The 16663-nt window shown below is 47.1% G+C and overlaps 1 protein-coding gene across 2 annotated transcripts; it reads right to left on the bottom strand.

Moving 5' to 3' along the window:
- Positions 1 to 1698: 1698 nt before the first annotated feature.
- On the bottom strand, positions 1699 to 16663 carry LAG3 (lymphocyte activating 3). 2 transcript variants are annotated; one of them, XM_027653675.1, is made up of 9 exons: positions 7963 to 16663; positions 7452 to 7570; positions 7080 to 7251; positions 6691 to 6917; positions 6161 to 6418; positions 5694 to 5987; positions 5059 to 5349; positions 4682 to 4797; positions 1699 to 2314 (listed from the first exon to the last, which is right to left on the bottom strand). In XM_027653675.1, the coding sequence occupies exons 2-9, from the start codon at positions 7504 to 7506 to the stop codon at positions 2207 to 2209; spliced, it is 1521 nt and encodes a 506-aa protein (XP_027509476.1). In that variant the 5' UTR covers positions 7507 to 7570; positions 7963 to 16663; the 3' UTR covers positions 1699 to 2206. The 2 variants fall into 2 exon arrangements, with proteins under 2 accessions (XP_027509476.1, XP_027509475.1); XM_027653674.1 differs by having other exon boundaries at positions 7452 to 16663.

Below are 16663 nucleotides of genomic sequence, written 5' to 3'. Positions count from 1 at the left end.
CTCCTCCTCCAGAGCAAAGAGCGTGAGGAGAGTTGGCCATGCTCAGAGATGGGCCTGTGCAAGCTGTCAGCGAGAAAGTCCCAAAAACTGCGATTTGTACCTGAAAGGCAATAAATCAGGAGGGGATGGGGAAATAACAAAAAAAAAGATGTGATAAAAGGTGGTAAAATAATGACCATCTAAGATATGACAGATCTGGGAGTCCCTCTTCTTCTAGTCACTGTGACAGAAGAAAAGAAACCAGACGATGAAACCAGAAAGCTTTGAATTCAAAACCAATAGAGGAACCATTTTCACACAGCGAATAAGCAGACCCGAGGACTGATTGCCAGAGGAAGCCAGAGAGTACAAGGAAACAGAGGGGTTTAAAGAGAGACCAGGCACACGTCTGAGCAATGAGAACGTGCAGGCTGGTAAAAGGCAATGTTAAAAGTATTACACACAGGAGGAGAGAGCATCCCATTGTGTATGAGAAGAGAGAGCAAACTGCTGTGAGGCACTGAGAGAATATGATGTGGTCCTGATGAATATTAGACAGCCTTTTAGCCCCACTGGGACTCACCCACCTTTTCTCTATCTCCAAAACATCTGGCAGAGAGAGGGGATTGAGCTACAGATCACTCCAACCTTAAAAAAAATTGCAGTATTATCAATTGCCTAGGAAAATTCTGGTGCCAAGCTGGATTGTCATGTGTTTTGTCGGTTCTGACTGAAATTACATGGGATGGTTGAAGCAGACAGTTCTACCTCGTGGCTCTGCTGCATTTCTCTAGGACTCAGTGGAGAAATGAGCATCATTTTCAGTAAAATACATGGCTAACTGTTTAGCTAAAGAGCTGTGGAATCCAGACATGCTCTTCAGAGTGGGCCGGTTGTGACTTTTTGGATGCTGCTCCATTACCTGCACTCTGAGGATCCCAAAGTGCGTTTGCTAGCTGTGAATGCAGCTTCTCTCTTGGAAAGGGAAGGTGAAAGCTACACACCATATGCCTGGTGAAATAATGAAAATCTGATCCCTCTTATGCAAGTCAAGAGAACCTTTCATCTTGAATATTGAGAGCTTAATTTTTGTTCCGCTGCCCCCTTGAGCAGCCATAGCCTGGGGACCCATATGGGAGACACCAATGTGTGGCTCTCTTTATTAGTGAGCTTTCTTCTGGGGTGGCATGTAATGGCTGTTCAAGAGCAGTACTACAGTCCTCCATGGCTTTTCAGAGAGGAGGTGAAGAGCGTTCTCTGACTAAATGAAAGCTAAACACATTAAGGGTCTCGAGAGATGGGACCTGGTAGACTCAGACTTACATTACTAAATACATCCTTAGCAGGAGGAGAGTGACAGAGAGCCCTAACATCAGTTGTAGATCTTTCAGGAAAATGTGAGAACGAAAGGAATAAATGAATGAATGAACAGGGACAGCCAGATGGGAGAAAAAGAAAGAAAAGAAGACTCTGAAACACAGCAAAAGGGAAAGAGAGACTGAACCTGTGATTCTTCTCTAGTGGCATTTAATTTCCCCTTCCCTGCTGTGAAAATGTCAGAAATGAACAGGCAACTTCAGTAAAACAGAACTGAAAGAGAAAGAGAAGGCAGCAAAGGCCTTAGAAATGGCTTCACACAGGCAGAGGTACACTCAGCACTGTCAAATAGGCACAATCCCCCATAAGCACATACAGGGACCAGCAGGCTTTTTTGTCACATAGATTTATTTTCAGTTCTAAAATGAGTTTCTAATAAGTTAAAATGCTCAAAATATGCAACAGGGCAGTGATCAGGGCAGTGCGGGCAGAGGGAGAAGAAAGCGAGCAAGGGGGGCAGAAAACACCATCAGGCTGCAGGAAAGACAGATTCCAGCCATCTCCTGCATCCTGGTGTTCCACCAGAGAAAGATTGTGAGAGGAGCCACGGAGGAGGGGCAAAGAGTAGGCAGAGATTTGGCATTAAAGCAGGCAATAGCTACTGGCTCAAATACTCCCAATAGCTCCAAATCATCTGTGCTGCTGGCCACCTTACTGCAGCAGTGAGGCTTGCCTTGCCCTGGTAGGCAGCTCCCAGCCCCTCTGCAAATACAGACCTCCCAATGACTTCTGCATTGTTCATGCCATCCCTAGACCCCCCTGACAAGTCTGCATGGCACCCATCTCTCTGCAGCACGGCACACAGATTTTCATCCTCCCATGCAGACTAGCCCTGGTGTCCCTGCTCCTGTCAGCACTCAGTTTGTTGGATCTTCCCTTTCTGGTTTTCCTTCATCAACTTCCACGGCCCAGGGACTGCAATCATCCCTTCCAGTGCTGAGAAGGCAGGAGTCTGTGCCTGAAAGGGAAAAAAGAGGCAACATCAGGTATGGGAGGGAGATTGAATGGCATGGTTGACTGGGCTTCTCCTTGCCATGGAAGATATGATCCTACTGCTTGCAACCATAAGGCTCCCATTTCCTCCTAGAGCCAGGGAAGAAGCTACTCTCTGAGACCTGCAGTTTCTTCTGGGGAGTGCTGTCCCAACATGATCCTCAGTGATATTATGGGCATAAGGAATTACAAAGACAGGACGTGCTTAAGGGAGAGCAAAGAGTGATCTGGGCAATGGTCAGGCCAATGTCAGGTTTGATGGTATGTCAGATTTTACACCACCTTTTCAGAGAGAAGTAGTAAAGGCGTGAAGGGTTGTGCAAAATGAGATAAGAACAAATTAAAGACAGAACTACTTTTACAAGTGACTTTCTAGACAATGGAAAAGATGTAGATCTCAGGCCTTCTGACAGCATAGAAGTATAGGGCAACACGCAGACAATCAGTTCAGGAAGAAGGATGAGATTAGCTGGAGAATAGCATGGTAGGTGTAATCCCAGCTAAGAAGGGACTGCGATTTTACTGGCATGTTTCTGTCAGGCTGTAGGGAAATGATAAGCACAGGTCTTCAAAGATCAGTCATTATTGGCATAGAGAGTGTGAAAATGCTAATGAGTTAGGTAGCTGATAAAGCTGAGGAGACTCATTTGGAAGAAAGAAGATGAAAATATCACACAAGACCCAGATATTTTTTAGGAGAACAGAGCACTAAACTGAGTGACAGGATGAATGAAATGCAACAGTACCAATGGCACGTTGATAGGCTCAGGGGATCGGAATAGGAATTCCTAATGTGTGGGCAACAGCCCATCGAGTGCACATGATACACTGCAGTGAGCATCCGGTGTCCAGCTAATGCAAGGAGAGCAAATGTAATCTCAGAGGATGCCAGCAGAGAGAGGGAGAGAACCAGAGAAGAGCTGATATCTTTGCTTGAGGCACCTCATCTGCACTCTGACAGAGGATGAGCCCAGCGGGGAGTCTGTGCAGAGAAGGGCATGAATCACAAAATCACTGGATGTTGGTGTTGAAAGGGAGCTCTGGACATGATTCAGTCCAAACGCCCTGATAAAGCAGGGCCACCCAGAACTGGTTGAGGACCACCTGCGCTGCAACACAGGAGCCTTGCTTACTCAGCCATGAGGGCATATGCAAATGTTTTAGGGTGGTAAATATCCTGGCTGCATGAGACTTTAACTAACAGCTGGACACCCAGGTGTCCTATTTCCTGCTAGCTGAGGCCTTAGAGTTACACTGCCAAGGGATTTTTCCCAAGGTTTTTGACCAGAAAGGGTGGTTCTGATCATCTTGTCCCGGACTTGCACAGTCCAGAGTGTCACACAGAAACCGTAGATTTCTGCCTCAGATTATCCTTTACCATCAGTGATGATTAAGGATGGATGATGAAGAACCTGTCACGAGCTGCTCTAGTGATACCCACAGTGGTTTTTAAAAATTCCAACCTTGATTTTGTTCCTATGCTGCTTGTCTTCAGTCTCCAGCCACTGGGACTTGCTATTTTTATCAATGCTAAGACATCCCTTGTCTTCAGCTCAAGGCAATTCCAAGGCTCCCAGCTCTTTCACCGGGGCAAGGTCTTCTGAACTTAGACCGCTCCAATCCCCCAGCCCCCTCTGCACTAGAAGGGGTTTTTCACTGTGGACCCTTTCCAAGAAGTTAAGCAGAAGGCAACCACATCACACCTACACTCGAAAGGTGTCTTTTGTCAACAAAAGGATACCTTGAAGGATGAATTTGCCATGTAATTAACTTGCAGAGCAACAGTATGAAAACTGCAGAGCAACAGTCTCACTTGTTTGCATAGCTTTTTTTCTGGGGACATGCTTGGGAACCATTAGCCCTGGCCTGGTCTTTGGGATCATAAAGGTAAGGTAGAGTTTTCAGAGGACGAGATACTTGAACAAGCTGAGCAAACAGAGGTCAGTAAGTTGCCAGACGCAGAGGCTGAGATGTGAAGGCTGAGCCAGAAGCAACAGCCCTGCATTGAGATCTGTTTCTGGGCACCAGTAGGCATTCATATAGAACAGGAGATTGTTACATTAAAGTGTCCAGATAAGGAATAAGAGAGACAACATGTACAAAAGCCTGGAAATTAACCCTTCTCTAGCACAGCATGGCTTAATCTGTGGGAGAATAAACATGAAGCTTTTTAAGGCTCGGCTGTGGTTGAAACCTTAGGAGGTTTCATCCCTCCTCTGAGGTGTCTGACCTGCCTCCAGACAAACACCATGGTTAGCCAGAGCTGCCAAATAAGGTCAAATAAGGGTTGGTGTACAGGAAAAATAACTGAAGTTGGTTGATGGACACTTACCCTTTTCTGTAGGGCCAGAGCCACAACACAGACAGCAAGCAGAAGGAAGAGGGTGAGTGTGAGCCCAAAAGTAACCTGCCCACTGAAGATAGCAGGAGGGCTGGAGACCTGGGCACCTGTGAGGAGGAACCACAGTTAGGAAGGAAGGGAATGTCAATTTTGCACTGGGGCAAGGCTGGGAATGGGCAAAATGGGAAAGAGTGCTGGGAACTGGAAGGAGCAATATAAGGGACTGGTGAGAGCTAAGACAGGATGACAAGAAGATGGGATCCAAATGGTCCAAGGGAAGAAATACAGGGTGAAAGTGAGACAGGAAAGGCACCAGGGAACTGAATAGGGCAAGAAGAGATTGGTTACAAATACATGGGGGACAGTACTTGTGATCTGCAGCTTGTACTCCACTTCTCCCAGTTGGCCTTCTGGGCCATACACACTGCATTCCCATGTGCCCGTATCCTTTTGTGACACTTTGGGTATTTTCAAGATAGGTCCCATCTGGGCACTGCTGCTTTCCAGGTTTTGAGGGGTGGCCACAGCCAGCTTGCTCTTAGTGGGGACTGAGCCAAGGTGCTTCCACTGGAAACGTTCATGTCCCCGGGAGTGTGTGAGGCTGCAGATGAGCAGCAAACGACTCCCCTCAGAAACTGGTCCTTGGATACTTGGAGTCACTGCAGCAAAGGAAAAAAAATACCCTCAGGAAAGACTACAGACAGGTCCACATCTCTTCTTCATCCATCCTTCTTCTATTACATCCCTTCTTTATTATTTCCTCTAATTTATTTTCTTTGTCTTCCCTAGTTTTAAGAGGAATAATCAGGTCACCAAGGAAAACTGATTTCAGCAGACTCCAGTGCAGTGCAATGCCCTCAACAGAGATCCTGTTTGTCACCCCGAGGTGGGAACTCATGATCAAGGAGCTACCCACGCTCACTGCACTGACATGTGGGGAGGTTTATCTGTAAGCACTGGGGGACCCCAGAGGGGTAATGCACCTCCTTGTCTCTCCTCTCACCTGTAACCACTGCCAAAGTCACCTCCCTGCTGATTGTTTTGTGGCCCACAGAGACAGCACAGCGGTACTGCCCTGCATCACCCAGCCCCACCGCAGGGAGATGCAGGGGGAAGCTTCTGTTACTCAGATTCGGGAAGATGTCCCAGTCTTGCAAGTGTCCTCCTGCAAGGTGGCTCCAGTGGGCTGTCACCATGTTTATCTGAAAGGAACTGGGAAGGTAGCTCAGGCTGCATGGTAGATGGGCTGCAGAGCCAGCTGCAGCATAGACCACAGGGTTGGTTGGGCCATCAAAACCTAAGCCAGAGAAAGAGCACAGTGTGAGGTGGTGGCTGGAAAGATGGGAGATGACTGACCTGGAAAGTGAGGACAGGGTGGGAGCTGGGAAGCTGGAGCTACTGGGGTTAGTCAGTCGCATCAAAGGGATTAACTTGGGGATGCTGGAATATCAACACAGAGGTTGAGGTCACCTAGAATTTGCAGGTTGTACGTGGCAGAAATTATCTCGTTATCAGAGTATCGAAGCTGGCAGCGCCAGGAACCCGCATCACTCATGGCTGGCCGCAGGATGGAGAGAGCCCCAGGCGAAGAGCAGAAGGTCCTGGAGGTGGGGCCCAGGTGCCCGTTATGGAACCAACATGTCTCCACAAGGCTGGCCCGGTAGCTGGAGTTGCAGCTCATCAAGAGCAGCTCATTTTCTTCCACAGGATTGGGTGGACTGAGGGTTACTGCAAAAAAACCAAAGTGTTGGGGTGGGGGGTGAGCTAAGATCACAGGGGAACTACCAACGCAACCCTTTGTGTCCCCCTGTCCTAGCCTTGTCCCATGGGCAGGCACCCCTCCAGAACTGAGAGCAGACAGCAGGAAGCTGTGTGCTTTGAGGAGGATGCTGCCTGTACTCTAACCTGCCCAACCAAACACAGCATCCCCACCCCATCCCATCTTTACAACCTCCCCGGTCCTAAAATCAACATTCTCCAGGTTTTCTATCTTCTCCTACCTGTAATTACCCCCAGCTCCACATGGCAGCTATGGACCTCTGAGTTGTATTCCACCCGTGCCTCATACAGCCCAGCGTCCTCGCTCCTGACGGGGTCAATCCGCAGGGAGAAATTGCCATTGTGTAAGGCAGAGTCCTGGAGTGACACCCGGGGCTTCATGAGCAGTGCCGTCTTCTGGAGGCCCGAGTACCCCACCTCCAGTACCACATGTGACTCCTGGTGGACACTGGAAGTGGGATAAGTGAGCGGCTCATCCCAGAGGCAAATGTTAGATCAAGGGAGGGGGCAGGAAGGAGGGAAGATGGGGAAAGAGAAAAGGGGCTCAAAGTGTCTCCCACCCTCTCCAGTCCCCCCAGAAGGACTGGAATTTCTTTTGACCCTGACATACCTTCCCCCATGCCTCTTCCACTGCACAGATGTCTTGTCGGGCAGCTGCTTCAAGCTCTTTCTCATTTTTCTGGGGCTCAAGTGGCAGGGCAGCACAGCTGAACTCCCCTCTCTGACCCACATTTTCTGCTCCCTGCTTTCACCCTCCGCTAATCCTGCTAGGATGTGACCAGCTGTAACAAGATAAAGGTTGAGCAAAGAGTGGGGATGCTGCGTTTACCAGGGCAATTTAGAGAGCAGGGCAATATCTGGCCATCTTTGGTGGATTGGAAGGGCACAAACTCTCCCTTCCAGTCTTGTCAGGGACCAAGTAACACCCAGGCTCAGCTTACTGAGCTACACTGCCCTCCCCAATAGGTTCAGCCCCTCTTACCACTGAAAGTCAGCAGGACAAAGGTGAGGAACAGCACCAGGGACATCAGCCTCATGGTGGCATCCAGGAAAGGCGAGGGGCTGCCTCCTGCTTGGGTTCGTGCTTGACAAGGTCCAAAGCTTGAAGAGATCAGTAAAAATGAGGCATGGGCAAAGAAGGTGCTAGAGGTTGGTGGGTAAGCAAAGAGGGGTCAGTGGGATGTGCTTGCTCTCATGCCGTCTCTCTCTCTCTCTGATCAAAGCATTTCCCTAAATGCCCTTATATTGCAGGTGGGCAGCAAATTTCCTCATATCACTAAGAAGATGCGTCACCACCAAGAAACCAGTATAAGCCTGAGGCACGTGAGAGCAGAGGAGGGAGGGACCAGAGACACAGCTGTAAGCATCTTTTAGTGGAAATTCTTTGAGTCGCTGTTGTTTTTCTTACAAATTTCGCTTCTACATAGCCAGTGGAAAAAGTGTAGAAGACACTTCCCAGCAAGTACCCTTCATGTTTTTCTTTCATCTCTTACCTTTTTTGGTTTGATCTTTCCGTCTCTTACAGCTTCCCTCTAATTGTTTCAGGGCTTTCGAGAACATGTTGGTCTTTATTTCTGCTGTTCTTTCTTCTTGGTTTTTTTTTTTCCTTCATTTTCTTTTTCTTTCCTTCTTTAATACTCCAAATGAGCTAATTTCTTGGCTTTTTCTCATTGGTCAGTTCACAGGCAGCATGAGAAAATGGTCTGTGGTGAGCTCCAAGTAGGGCACATGCGACTCATCAATCTAGAGTCCAGGGCCAATATGGGACAAAGCCCGGGTGGTCCAAGGAGATAGAGAGGAGCATCCAGAAGAAGGAATCAGAACTGAAAAGAGGGGCTGAATACTGTGGCATGACGAGGAGTGTGAGGAAGGGACCCTCCTCCTCCAGCAGTTCTGGGAAAACCCACTCAAGCTCATGCACAGAGGGGGCTCAACCTAGCTGCCATTAAGCTGCTGACCTTTACATAGGGCAATACATTTCCATCCATGTGCCTCATCCTGGGACCCATTTTGTCTCAGAGAAGCCCCACTGTTGTGGTTCACACTTTCCAGCAGCCCACTGCTCTGACTCTTTCGGACTTAATCAGCCCTTCGTGACGTGTCAGACACCCAAGCCCCTCGGTGGCTCATCCCCCAAGTGTTAGGGCTTTTCCTCAGGCTGGGGGAAGGGAGGTGACTCACAGTGGCCACTTTTCAACTGTGGAAGGATATTTGTTTGCTTTCTGGTTTTCCTCAGCTGGGTGGTGAAGGTGGAGGATAAAAGAGGGCCAGTGCTATGCCTCGCTTCAGCAGACCCCTGTTGCAGTGACAGCTCTCATCTCTTTCATCACACATGGCTCTCCAGCCTCCTGAGGAGTGGGATTGGTGTGCAGGTGCAACCTCATGTGCCTCCATGTCCCCAAGGGACTGCTTTGTAGTGGTCCCACATGCCCTCTTGTGTAAAACAGTCCATGGGATCACATGAGAGAGAAAGAGAGGAGCAAAGATAGGGGAGAACTTGTGACAGTTTTCAGGAGGTGTTTTTTTCCTACTGTTCAAGAAAAACAGTTTGTGGTGACCAGTTCAAGCAGAAAGCATCAACCTCTTCTTTCCCTTAAATCAGCAGTGCAAGAATGGTGTGAGTGTGTGGGTGAAGGTGAGAGAGAGAGAAGGGAGTTGGAACCGTGGTGGGGAGACACATACATTGCTGCAGTCCAGCATCATCTTCTTCCCCTCTCCTGGCTTCACTTGAGGGGCACACTGAGCTCATTGCTCTCTCCCTCCATCTCAACTCTCTCTGCTCTTGTAGCCTTGGCACCCTGGCACTATTCCACTCTAGCCCTCAAAACCACTTTTAAAGGAATCCATGCTCTAGGAAATGCTTATCTCTTGTAAGACTCAGCAAAGCAGAGGACGTAGTCCCATCCTACTACAGCTTCCCAAGAGGCGGTCACAAGAGACTGATGGAGAGCTTAGGAAAATGACAGGAGCTGCCTGGCACTGGCACTGGGGAGGGGTGTTTGGGGCCGAGGGGTTATTATGCTGAGTGAGTATGTTGTAAAAGGAAGATTTTAGAGGCACTGTTTTACTCAGCACCAGGCTATCTTTAGCAAAGACGCTGTGACGTTTCTCTCTAACGACCCATTTTAAATGCTGACTCCCTCGAATGGCATTTTCGTCATCTCCCAGAATGGGACCCCGAGGCAGAGATAACAGTGACCAGAGAGAGATCAGCACAGGGACATCTTAGAACTGCCCACGTGGGTACCCTGGGCAGAGAGGCTGACAGGGATGTGTGAGACCCTGGCAGAGCCATGGGGAATGAGGGGCAGGCTGCAACAGGAGTAGCCAAGGGCAGGGACATAGAAGCCCAGCTCACTAAATGCTCCTTTGTCCATGGTTAGGCATTAGTAGCTTCAGCCAGGTTTCAGACTTCACTGCAGCAGTCGTCTTGTGCACAGCCTTAATACATTGTTCTTCTTGTCTCTCTTGGCATGTCTTACGGATGTAAACTACACTCACCAAGAAAAATAGGAATAGAAAACACGGTTCTGCATTATCATTCAGTTAGTCTTGCTGAAGGAATTTTCCACTGCGTTTCCAGATTTCTGTAATACCATGTTTTTCTCTGAGTGATTCCACTTTCATGTTTTGGTCCTTGCACCATCAAATCTGAAAGTAGTCACAATCTTCCACTTTATGCTGACTTTCTCAGGTGCTCTAGAATTTATTTTCAGACTTCAGCTGATCCAGGAAACCATGCCATGACTTGAAGACGGGGTTATCAGCTTGTCTGGGCGTTCCCGAGATAGAGTGCTTGCCAGAAGGACCTCATGTAAAACATCCTGATTGCTGTTTGTCCAGTGCTAAAGCAAACATAGCAGGCAAAACCAAGTTCCTTACTAATGGGAGATAACTAATAACTTCATGGCAAGGAACTGTAAACAAAAAGCAGCCACACCTGGGGAAACAGAAGGGAAGGTCTGGCAAGGATGTGGTGTGAGCAAGAGCTGCTGGGCAGGTTGGTACCCAACAGGCACCTGCACAGGCAACAAGGTTTTCAGGGATCAGACTGGGATTAACTGCGAGACTTCTGGCACTGACTGGGAAGCTTAGGGAACTAAAAGAAATCTAAGCTCAGCTGCAGAGAGGAAGTAGTGGAGCTGCCCTTCTCTGGGCATTTGGGACAGATGCAGTGGTTCCCAAGTCAACACCTTGTTGCTGCAGAGAGGTCAAGCAGCAGAACCCTGAGGCAGAAAGAGCTGGTGTCCACAGCTTGGTAGGCTTTCTGTGAGATGCACAATGTGGTAATGCATCAAAATAGGCATCCCTGAGGTAGAGGAATGCAAGCCACTTTTCCCACACAAAGGGCCATGATAGTTTTTACCAAGGTGCCAAACAGAGGTGCATTCTATATATGAAATTAAGTCCAGGGTGGGTACCAAACATGCTTCATGATGCCTGGAAGTGGCATGTTATCTCCCCAGGGGCTGGGTACACCACACATCAACACATCAGAGGGTGGTCTTGGAGAAGGGACCCATTCATCTGAGATGACAGGTCCCAAAAAGCAGTGAGGAGAAGAGCACTGGAAAAGAGAAAGTTTCCATCTCCCAGTAGGTCTGGGCAAAACCAAAATGGGCCACTGCAGAAGTGCTAGGAGGAGGCAGAGTGATTGGCTACCTGATTGGGAGGCTTTTTTGAAAGGGTCCTTTTTAGGGGGGCAGTGCCTGAATCACCACAGATCTCTGGTATGGCACTGAGGAGAGTCTAGCAGTGCCCTGCTTCCCAGAATCCCATGAGAGCACCTTTAAAGAAAACGTAGCTTTATGGGGTCTTTGGACAAATCTGCAGTCTCTTTCTTTACAGTGCTAGAAGGTGAGTACCTTTTGTGTGACAATACTCAGTTGCGTATCCCAGAGAAACCTGAATTAGAAAGTCAAAAACAACATTGGAGGGATCTGACTAAAGTTGTGGGCTGCATTTCTGCTAACCTCCCCCCCCAAAAAACATAACAAAAACTCCAATGATTTAATCACTGAAGAAAATCTGCAGCATTCTTGGGCATATTTGGCATCTGGCATCTTATAACTGGCCAGCATTTGCCGGGGAGGACTGTGTAACTATTCTCTTTCAAAAGACCTCCAGATTCGTCCTCAAGGAGAGATGGGACACTTACGGAATCCTTATTGGTCATCACAGCTACCTGTGGAGATGGTTATGGCTATCAGTACCTTGGCCAATACCTAGTTAAGTGATATTTTTGATGCCACAACCTCCGTGTTTTGCAACACAGAGGGTGGGGTGGATTAAATACAAAAATCCATGCAGCAAACTAGGTTATATTTCAACTCCCTTTTCATTGCAGTGTCCATGCTTCTATTCCAATCAAAAAATACGCAATAGCCTCCCAAACAACCCAGGGCTGCACTGAGTTTTCTCAAGAGCAAAGAGGGATGGGAGACATGTGCCAGCTTTGCTCTCAGTTACAGTGACACTGACACTGAGGTGAAGGAGTCAAGCACTGACCTAATGTGTTGCTGAGAGGCTGGGGCAGCAGTTGAGTGGTCCCGAAAGATTGCCTTAACTCAGGTATGAGCTGAGGAGTACTTTGATGGGAGCTGAACCTTGGTCTAAGAGTGGGACTCCCAAAATGTGTTTCTCCCGGGGTACCTGGAGAGAAAGAGTCTGACCATCTGCAGGGTCCTTGGGACCCAGTGGACTGGAAGCTCCAGTGCCCACAGCAGAGCTGGATGACATACAAGTGCTGGACACCAAAGATAGCCCAGAAAGCAGGTGAGCATTGGCAGAAATATCAAGCAAATAAAATCTCTGAAAGTGCCATAAAAGAGAGAAAGGCCAATCCACATATTCCAGGCTCATATCCTTATTGCTGCTGTTGCTCTCAACTGACAGTACAGTATCCCTTCAGAGAAAAACTGCCACAGAAGGATGTGCCTTCTGCTCATGGGGCTCAAATCTTCTCTGTGTTCTACTCTGGGCAGCAACCTGTGTTTCTCCAACAGAGAAGAGGCACTTTGTCATGTTTCAGGTGCTGGAGGATGAGCATTGCTCAGAGCACAGAGGGGTCTGGCTCTAGGTGTATTTGCCTGGGTCCCCAGGAACTGTGAAAAAGTGGGTCTGATCCACATGCTGTGTTTTCATGGTGCATCATGGCAGGAGAACAGGAGCCCATATCTCATGGTACATTGGAGCTCTGGAAGCTACAGGCTAAATAGAGAATATGTTGTTTCTTTCTTGGTGGGAAAGCTAGATATGAAAAAGTAGAGGGTAACTAAAGGAGCAGTGATGCTATGAAAAATCATTTGCAGAAGAGTACAATCGCTGGGAAAGTTGCTGTGGATGATGGCACAGCAAGGAGGGGCACAGCAGTGCTCCAGAATAGTCCTGAAGAGAATAAAGTCTCTGATTTGGTGATCCCCAACCACTTTACTTTGAACAAAAAATTGCTAGGGAGGGAGATGGTGCATTTTTAAACTGAAAGGGCTCATTGTAAATCAAAATGGATTTATTCCTTTATAGTTTAGTTTTCAGCTGGATCAATTCTCTGCTGCTCATCAGTGTTGACAAAAGAGAGGCAGCAGGAGAGATGAAAGGGAAGATGGGATTGCCCCTCTCTGCAACACTATGCATTTGTGCTGGATTAACACAATTGTGTGCCAGACTGCAATTCAGAATGTAGTGGCAACTGAGCTGTTTTTTCAATTTCCTCTCCACTTGGCACCTCATGGCAGGTAGCAGCCTACATCCTTTTGTATCTTCTACTGCCTCACTAAGAAAAACACCACAAAATCAAATAAACCCACTTGTTTGTTAGTCGCAGTATCACAGGAAGATTCAGGTGGGAAAGGACTTCTGGGGTCTCTATTTCACCCCTCTGCTCCCAGCAGAGTGACTCTCAAACTAGACTGGGTTGCTCAGGGCCAGGCTCAGGAAAATCTTGAACACTTCCAATTATGGATAATCACTGCTTGCTGTGTTCTTGCCTTTAGCACTGCAAAGAGACCCCTCTGGCTCTGGAGCTACCCCCATTCTCACTATGCTGGCACATAACAGCATGCTTTCTTGGTGTAAGATCTAAATCTTCCTTACCCTCAAAGGAGCTGGGACCAAAGAGATGGAACTATAAATGGACTTCAAAATTCCCAAGAAGGGGTGGGACCTCCTGTGTCACAAGGAGGGCTGGGAGAGGTCTGGTTTCTCAAGACGGAGAGCCAACTAAATATTAGGAGGTTCTGCCAGGAGCTGGTCACTGTGGTGCAATTGAGGCCACATGCAGAAAACATGGGTTTAAGCTTGATTTTTTTTTGTTTGTTTGTTTGGTGCCATTGATAATTTTCCCTGGTGCTAAGAAGTTTCTGTTTGCAGGTGTCAGGTCCCATTCTACAGGAGGTGAACATTCCATGCTGCGCAGAGCTCTCTCCACTCTTACAGGCTTCTCTGCCAGGTTTTTCTCAGAAAGCCACAAAAGACCAAAGGACTCTCTTTAGCTGCACAGCATGTGTGAGAGTAGAAGATAAAGCAGCTAATGCTTTTGTGTTCTGTGTAAATACTTCAGACGCTTTGCTGATGAGATGAAAGTGTCCTAGAAATTCAGACTATGTGAGCTTCCAGTGCTAGGCTGTCACATGATCTGCTCAACATCTAAATGCTTTCTGATGTTCATGGATGTCTTACAATGACAAAATATGGTTAGGAGGGCTACACAGCTCTGCAGGTGTGACTGCCTCTCCTGGCACGGTGCATATATTTGGCCAAATTAATGGGAAGTAACTACCTCCTAAAACCCCTGGTAAAATCACGCTTAGAATTAAAACATAAGGTTCTACATGGAGGAACAAAGTATGTGGAATCACACTTCCGCAACATAACACAGTATCCTGGGAAGACAAGGCTCCAGGGAGGGAGATAGATGATACATGCTGTATTAAATGAGATCTCACGGAGTGAACAGATTGCGTTACCTCTGTTTACAGCACAAGTTACTGGAACGTGTCCATATTTTGAAAATGGATGTGGGAAAAGGATTTAGCAGAGTGGTACAAAAATAAAACCAAACCATCTCTGACTTGGGAGCCTGAGGATCTTGCTTTGAAATGAATAAACTTGGGATGCTTGATCTCTTTTACCTAATTTGAAGGAAACAGTGGTGAGGTCAGGCAGCAATTTTACTGCAAACAAGAGGAAATTCATTTTGCATGTCACAAAGACAGTGTAATTATTGTTAGAGGATGTTAGGATGTTATGGAGAGCAGGAGTATAAATGAGTTCAAATAGAGATTAGGTAATTTGTGGAGGATCAGTTCCTCACTGGCTTTTGAATGTGATGAACTGGTATGACTGTCAGCTCAGGATGTCCTTGACTCTTGCTTGCAGGAAGCTTCTACATGATGCCTTGATTCTCAATGTCTTTCCTTAGGGATCTTGTATTGGCCATAGCAGAGCACCATAGAGAGACCATTGGTACGACCATTTTTATGCTCTTACAACCCATCTTTGATGTTTTCTTCCCATGAGAAGAAGATGTGAAATAGAGATAGATTCTCTACTCCAGCAGAGGAACATAAGGAGGACCAGAGGCTCAAAATTAAAACCAAAAATCTGGCTGAAAATTAGGTACATGTTTTTCACAGCAAGGCCTTGACATGGGAAGAACTCTTGTAGTGTCCTCTTCACCACCTGCAGACTGTTGGCGTGAAAAATGGTCAGTGGCATCCTCTTGCTCAGCCCTAGGATATGAGACTCTCTGCAGGAATGAGGGAGCCAAGCTAGATGATCACCATCATGAGAATAAAACACTACCTATTCATATTTCCCTAGGTTTTTCCCTTACTCACAGACCTGACGAGAGGGCTTCCCTTAGAGTTCATGAGTGCCTTTTTTAAGACTCAAAAATAAAAGCCAGCTGGTCTTGCTCTGCAAGAAAACTCCAGCAGAGGAAAACAGTGGAGGAGCATAACTCCTGAGCTGAGGCACATAACCCACAGGGAAAAGGAAGGAAAAAGCTCCTGGACTTAATTGAACTGAGGTGGTGATGGCATGTGGGTGTGGGGACTTTCCCCTGAGTTTGGTAGGGACTAGTTGTTTTTTCCCTAGATACAGGTGCTCAGAGGGCTCATTTTTTCCAAACTTGAAGGAGATAGAGGAGTTTCTATTTTTTTTTTTATTTTTTAATTTTTTTTAAATTACTATAATTTTCTTCTGTGTGTTGCTTATTAAGTCAAAATAAAAGTCACTCTGAAAGACTGGTAACCCCAAGGGCTCTGTATGCCCCCTGTTTGAACTGTAAGACCAGATGAGCTTCTACAGAGGAGGAAATATGGGCAATATGGTCCGATCATGAGCCAAAGTAAAGTTCAGAAGCCTTAATAATGGAAAAAGAGGCTACAGTCATACTGGCTCAAGAGTAGTTATTCAAAAGGGAAAAAAAATAACCATGCCAAGAGTAACAGCATTTCCTGGTCTGTGAAAAACAAATGTTTGGGGTGGATATAAAAAACAGAGACATCCTCAAAGTGAAGGGGCATGCTCATTGAAGGGTCAGAAGATAACCTGGAAACTTTGCCAGGTGCTCGAGGGTGAGATTCCACCTCACAGCTGCTCTCATGAGGAAACTGACCCAAGAGACTCTTCCAAATTTGCCTTCCTGTCTCAGTGCCACTGGGAATGACAGGCCCTGGCTACATACTCACTGTCCCCTGAACAATTCCTGAAATACGGCTCTTCATGGGGTTCTAAGACAGACCAGTGTATAATTTTGGTATTAAAGGAGGAAGAGAAGAAAGTGTGAGTGTGTAATTAGAATAGGGAACAACTAAAATTACTTCTATGACAGGTTCCTACAGGTAGCTGCCTGAGCACAACTGAGTGGATGAAAAACTGTACTAAGGGTGGAAAGGACAGAAAACTTTTAAAATGCTATTGCTGTCACATAGAATTACACTCAATATGTGGCTGATATCTGTAAATGGCTCTGGGAGAAGTGGAGTGTCCAAGCAGTGTCCTAAAGTGCAATGCAGTGCAACACTGATACTGGGGACAATTGCTGTGAATGTCTGGGGACTTGTGAACCTTCCAGCTAAACCCAGAAGTTTGTTTCCCCAAGGCAGTTCTACAACTGACAACCCTAAAACAGGTTCTCCAGAAAGTTGCAGTGATCTCAGGAGCCTATTCTGCTGTTGGGTGTCCAATATA

This window comes from Corapipo altera, unplaced genomic scaffold (assembly GCF_003945725.1).
Source record: "Corapipo altera isolate COAL_440 unplaced genomic scaffold, ASM394572v1 61, whole genome shotgun sequence".
In the NCBI taxonomy this organism is placed as follows: domain Eukaryota; kingdom Metazoa; phylum Chordata; class Aves; order Passeriformes; family Pipridae; genus Corapipo; species Corapipo altera.
Note: the sequence above shows the minus strand (reverse complement) of the source record. Positions and strands in the feature narration are given on the sequence as shown.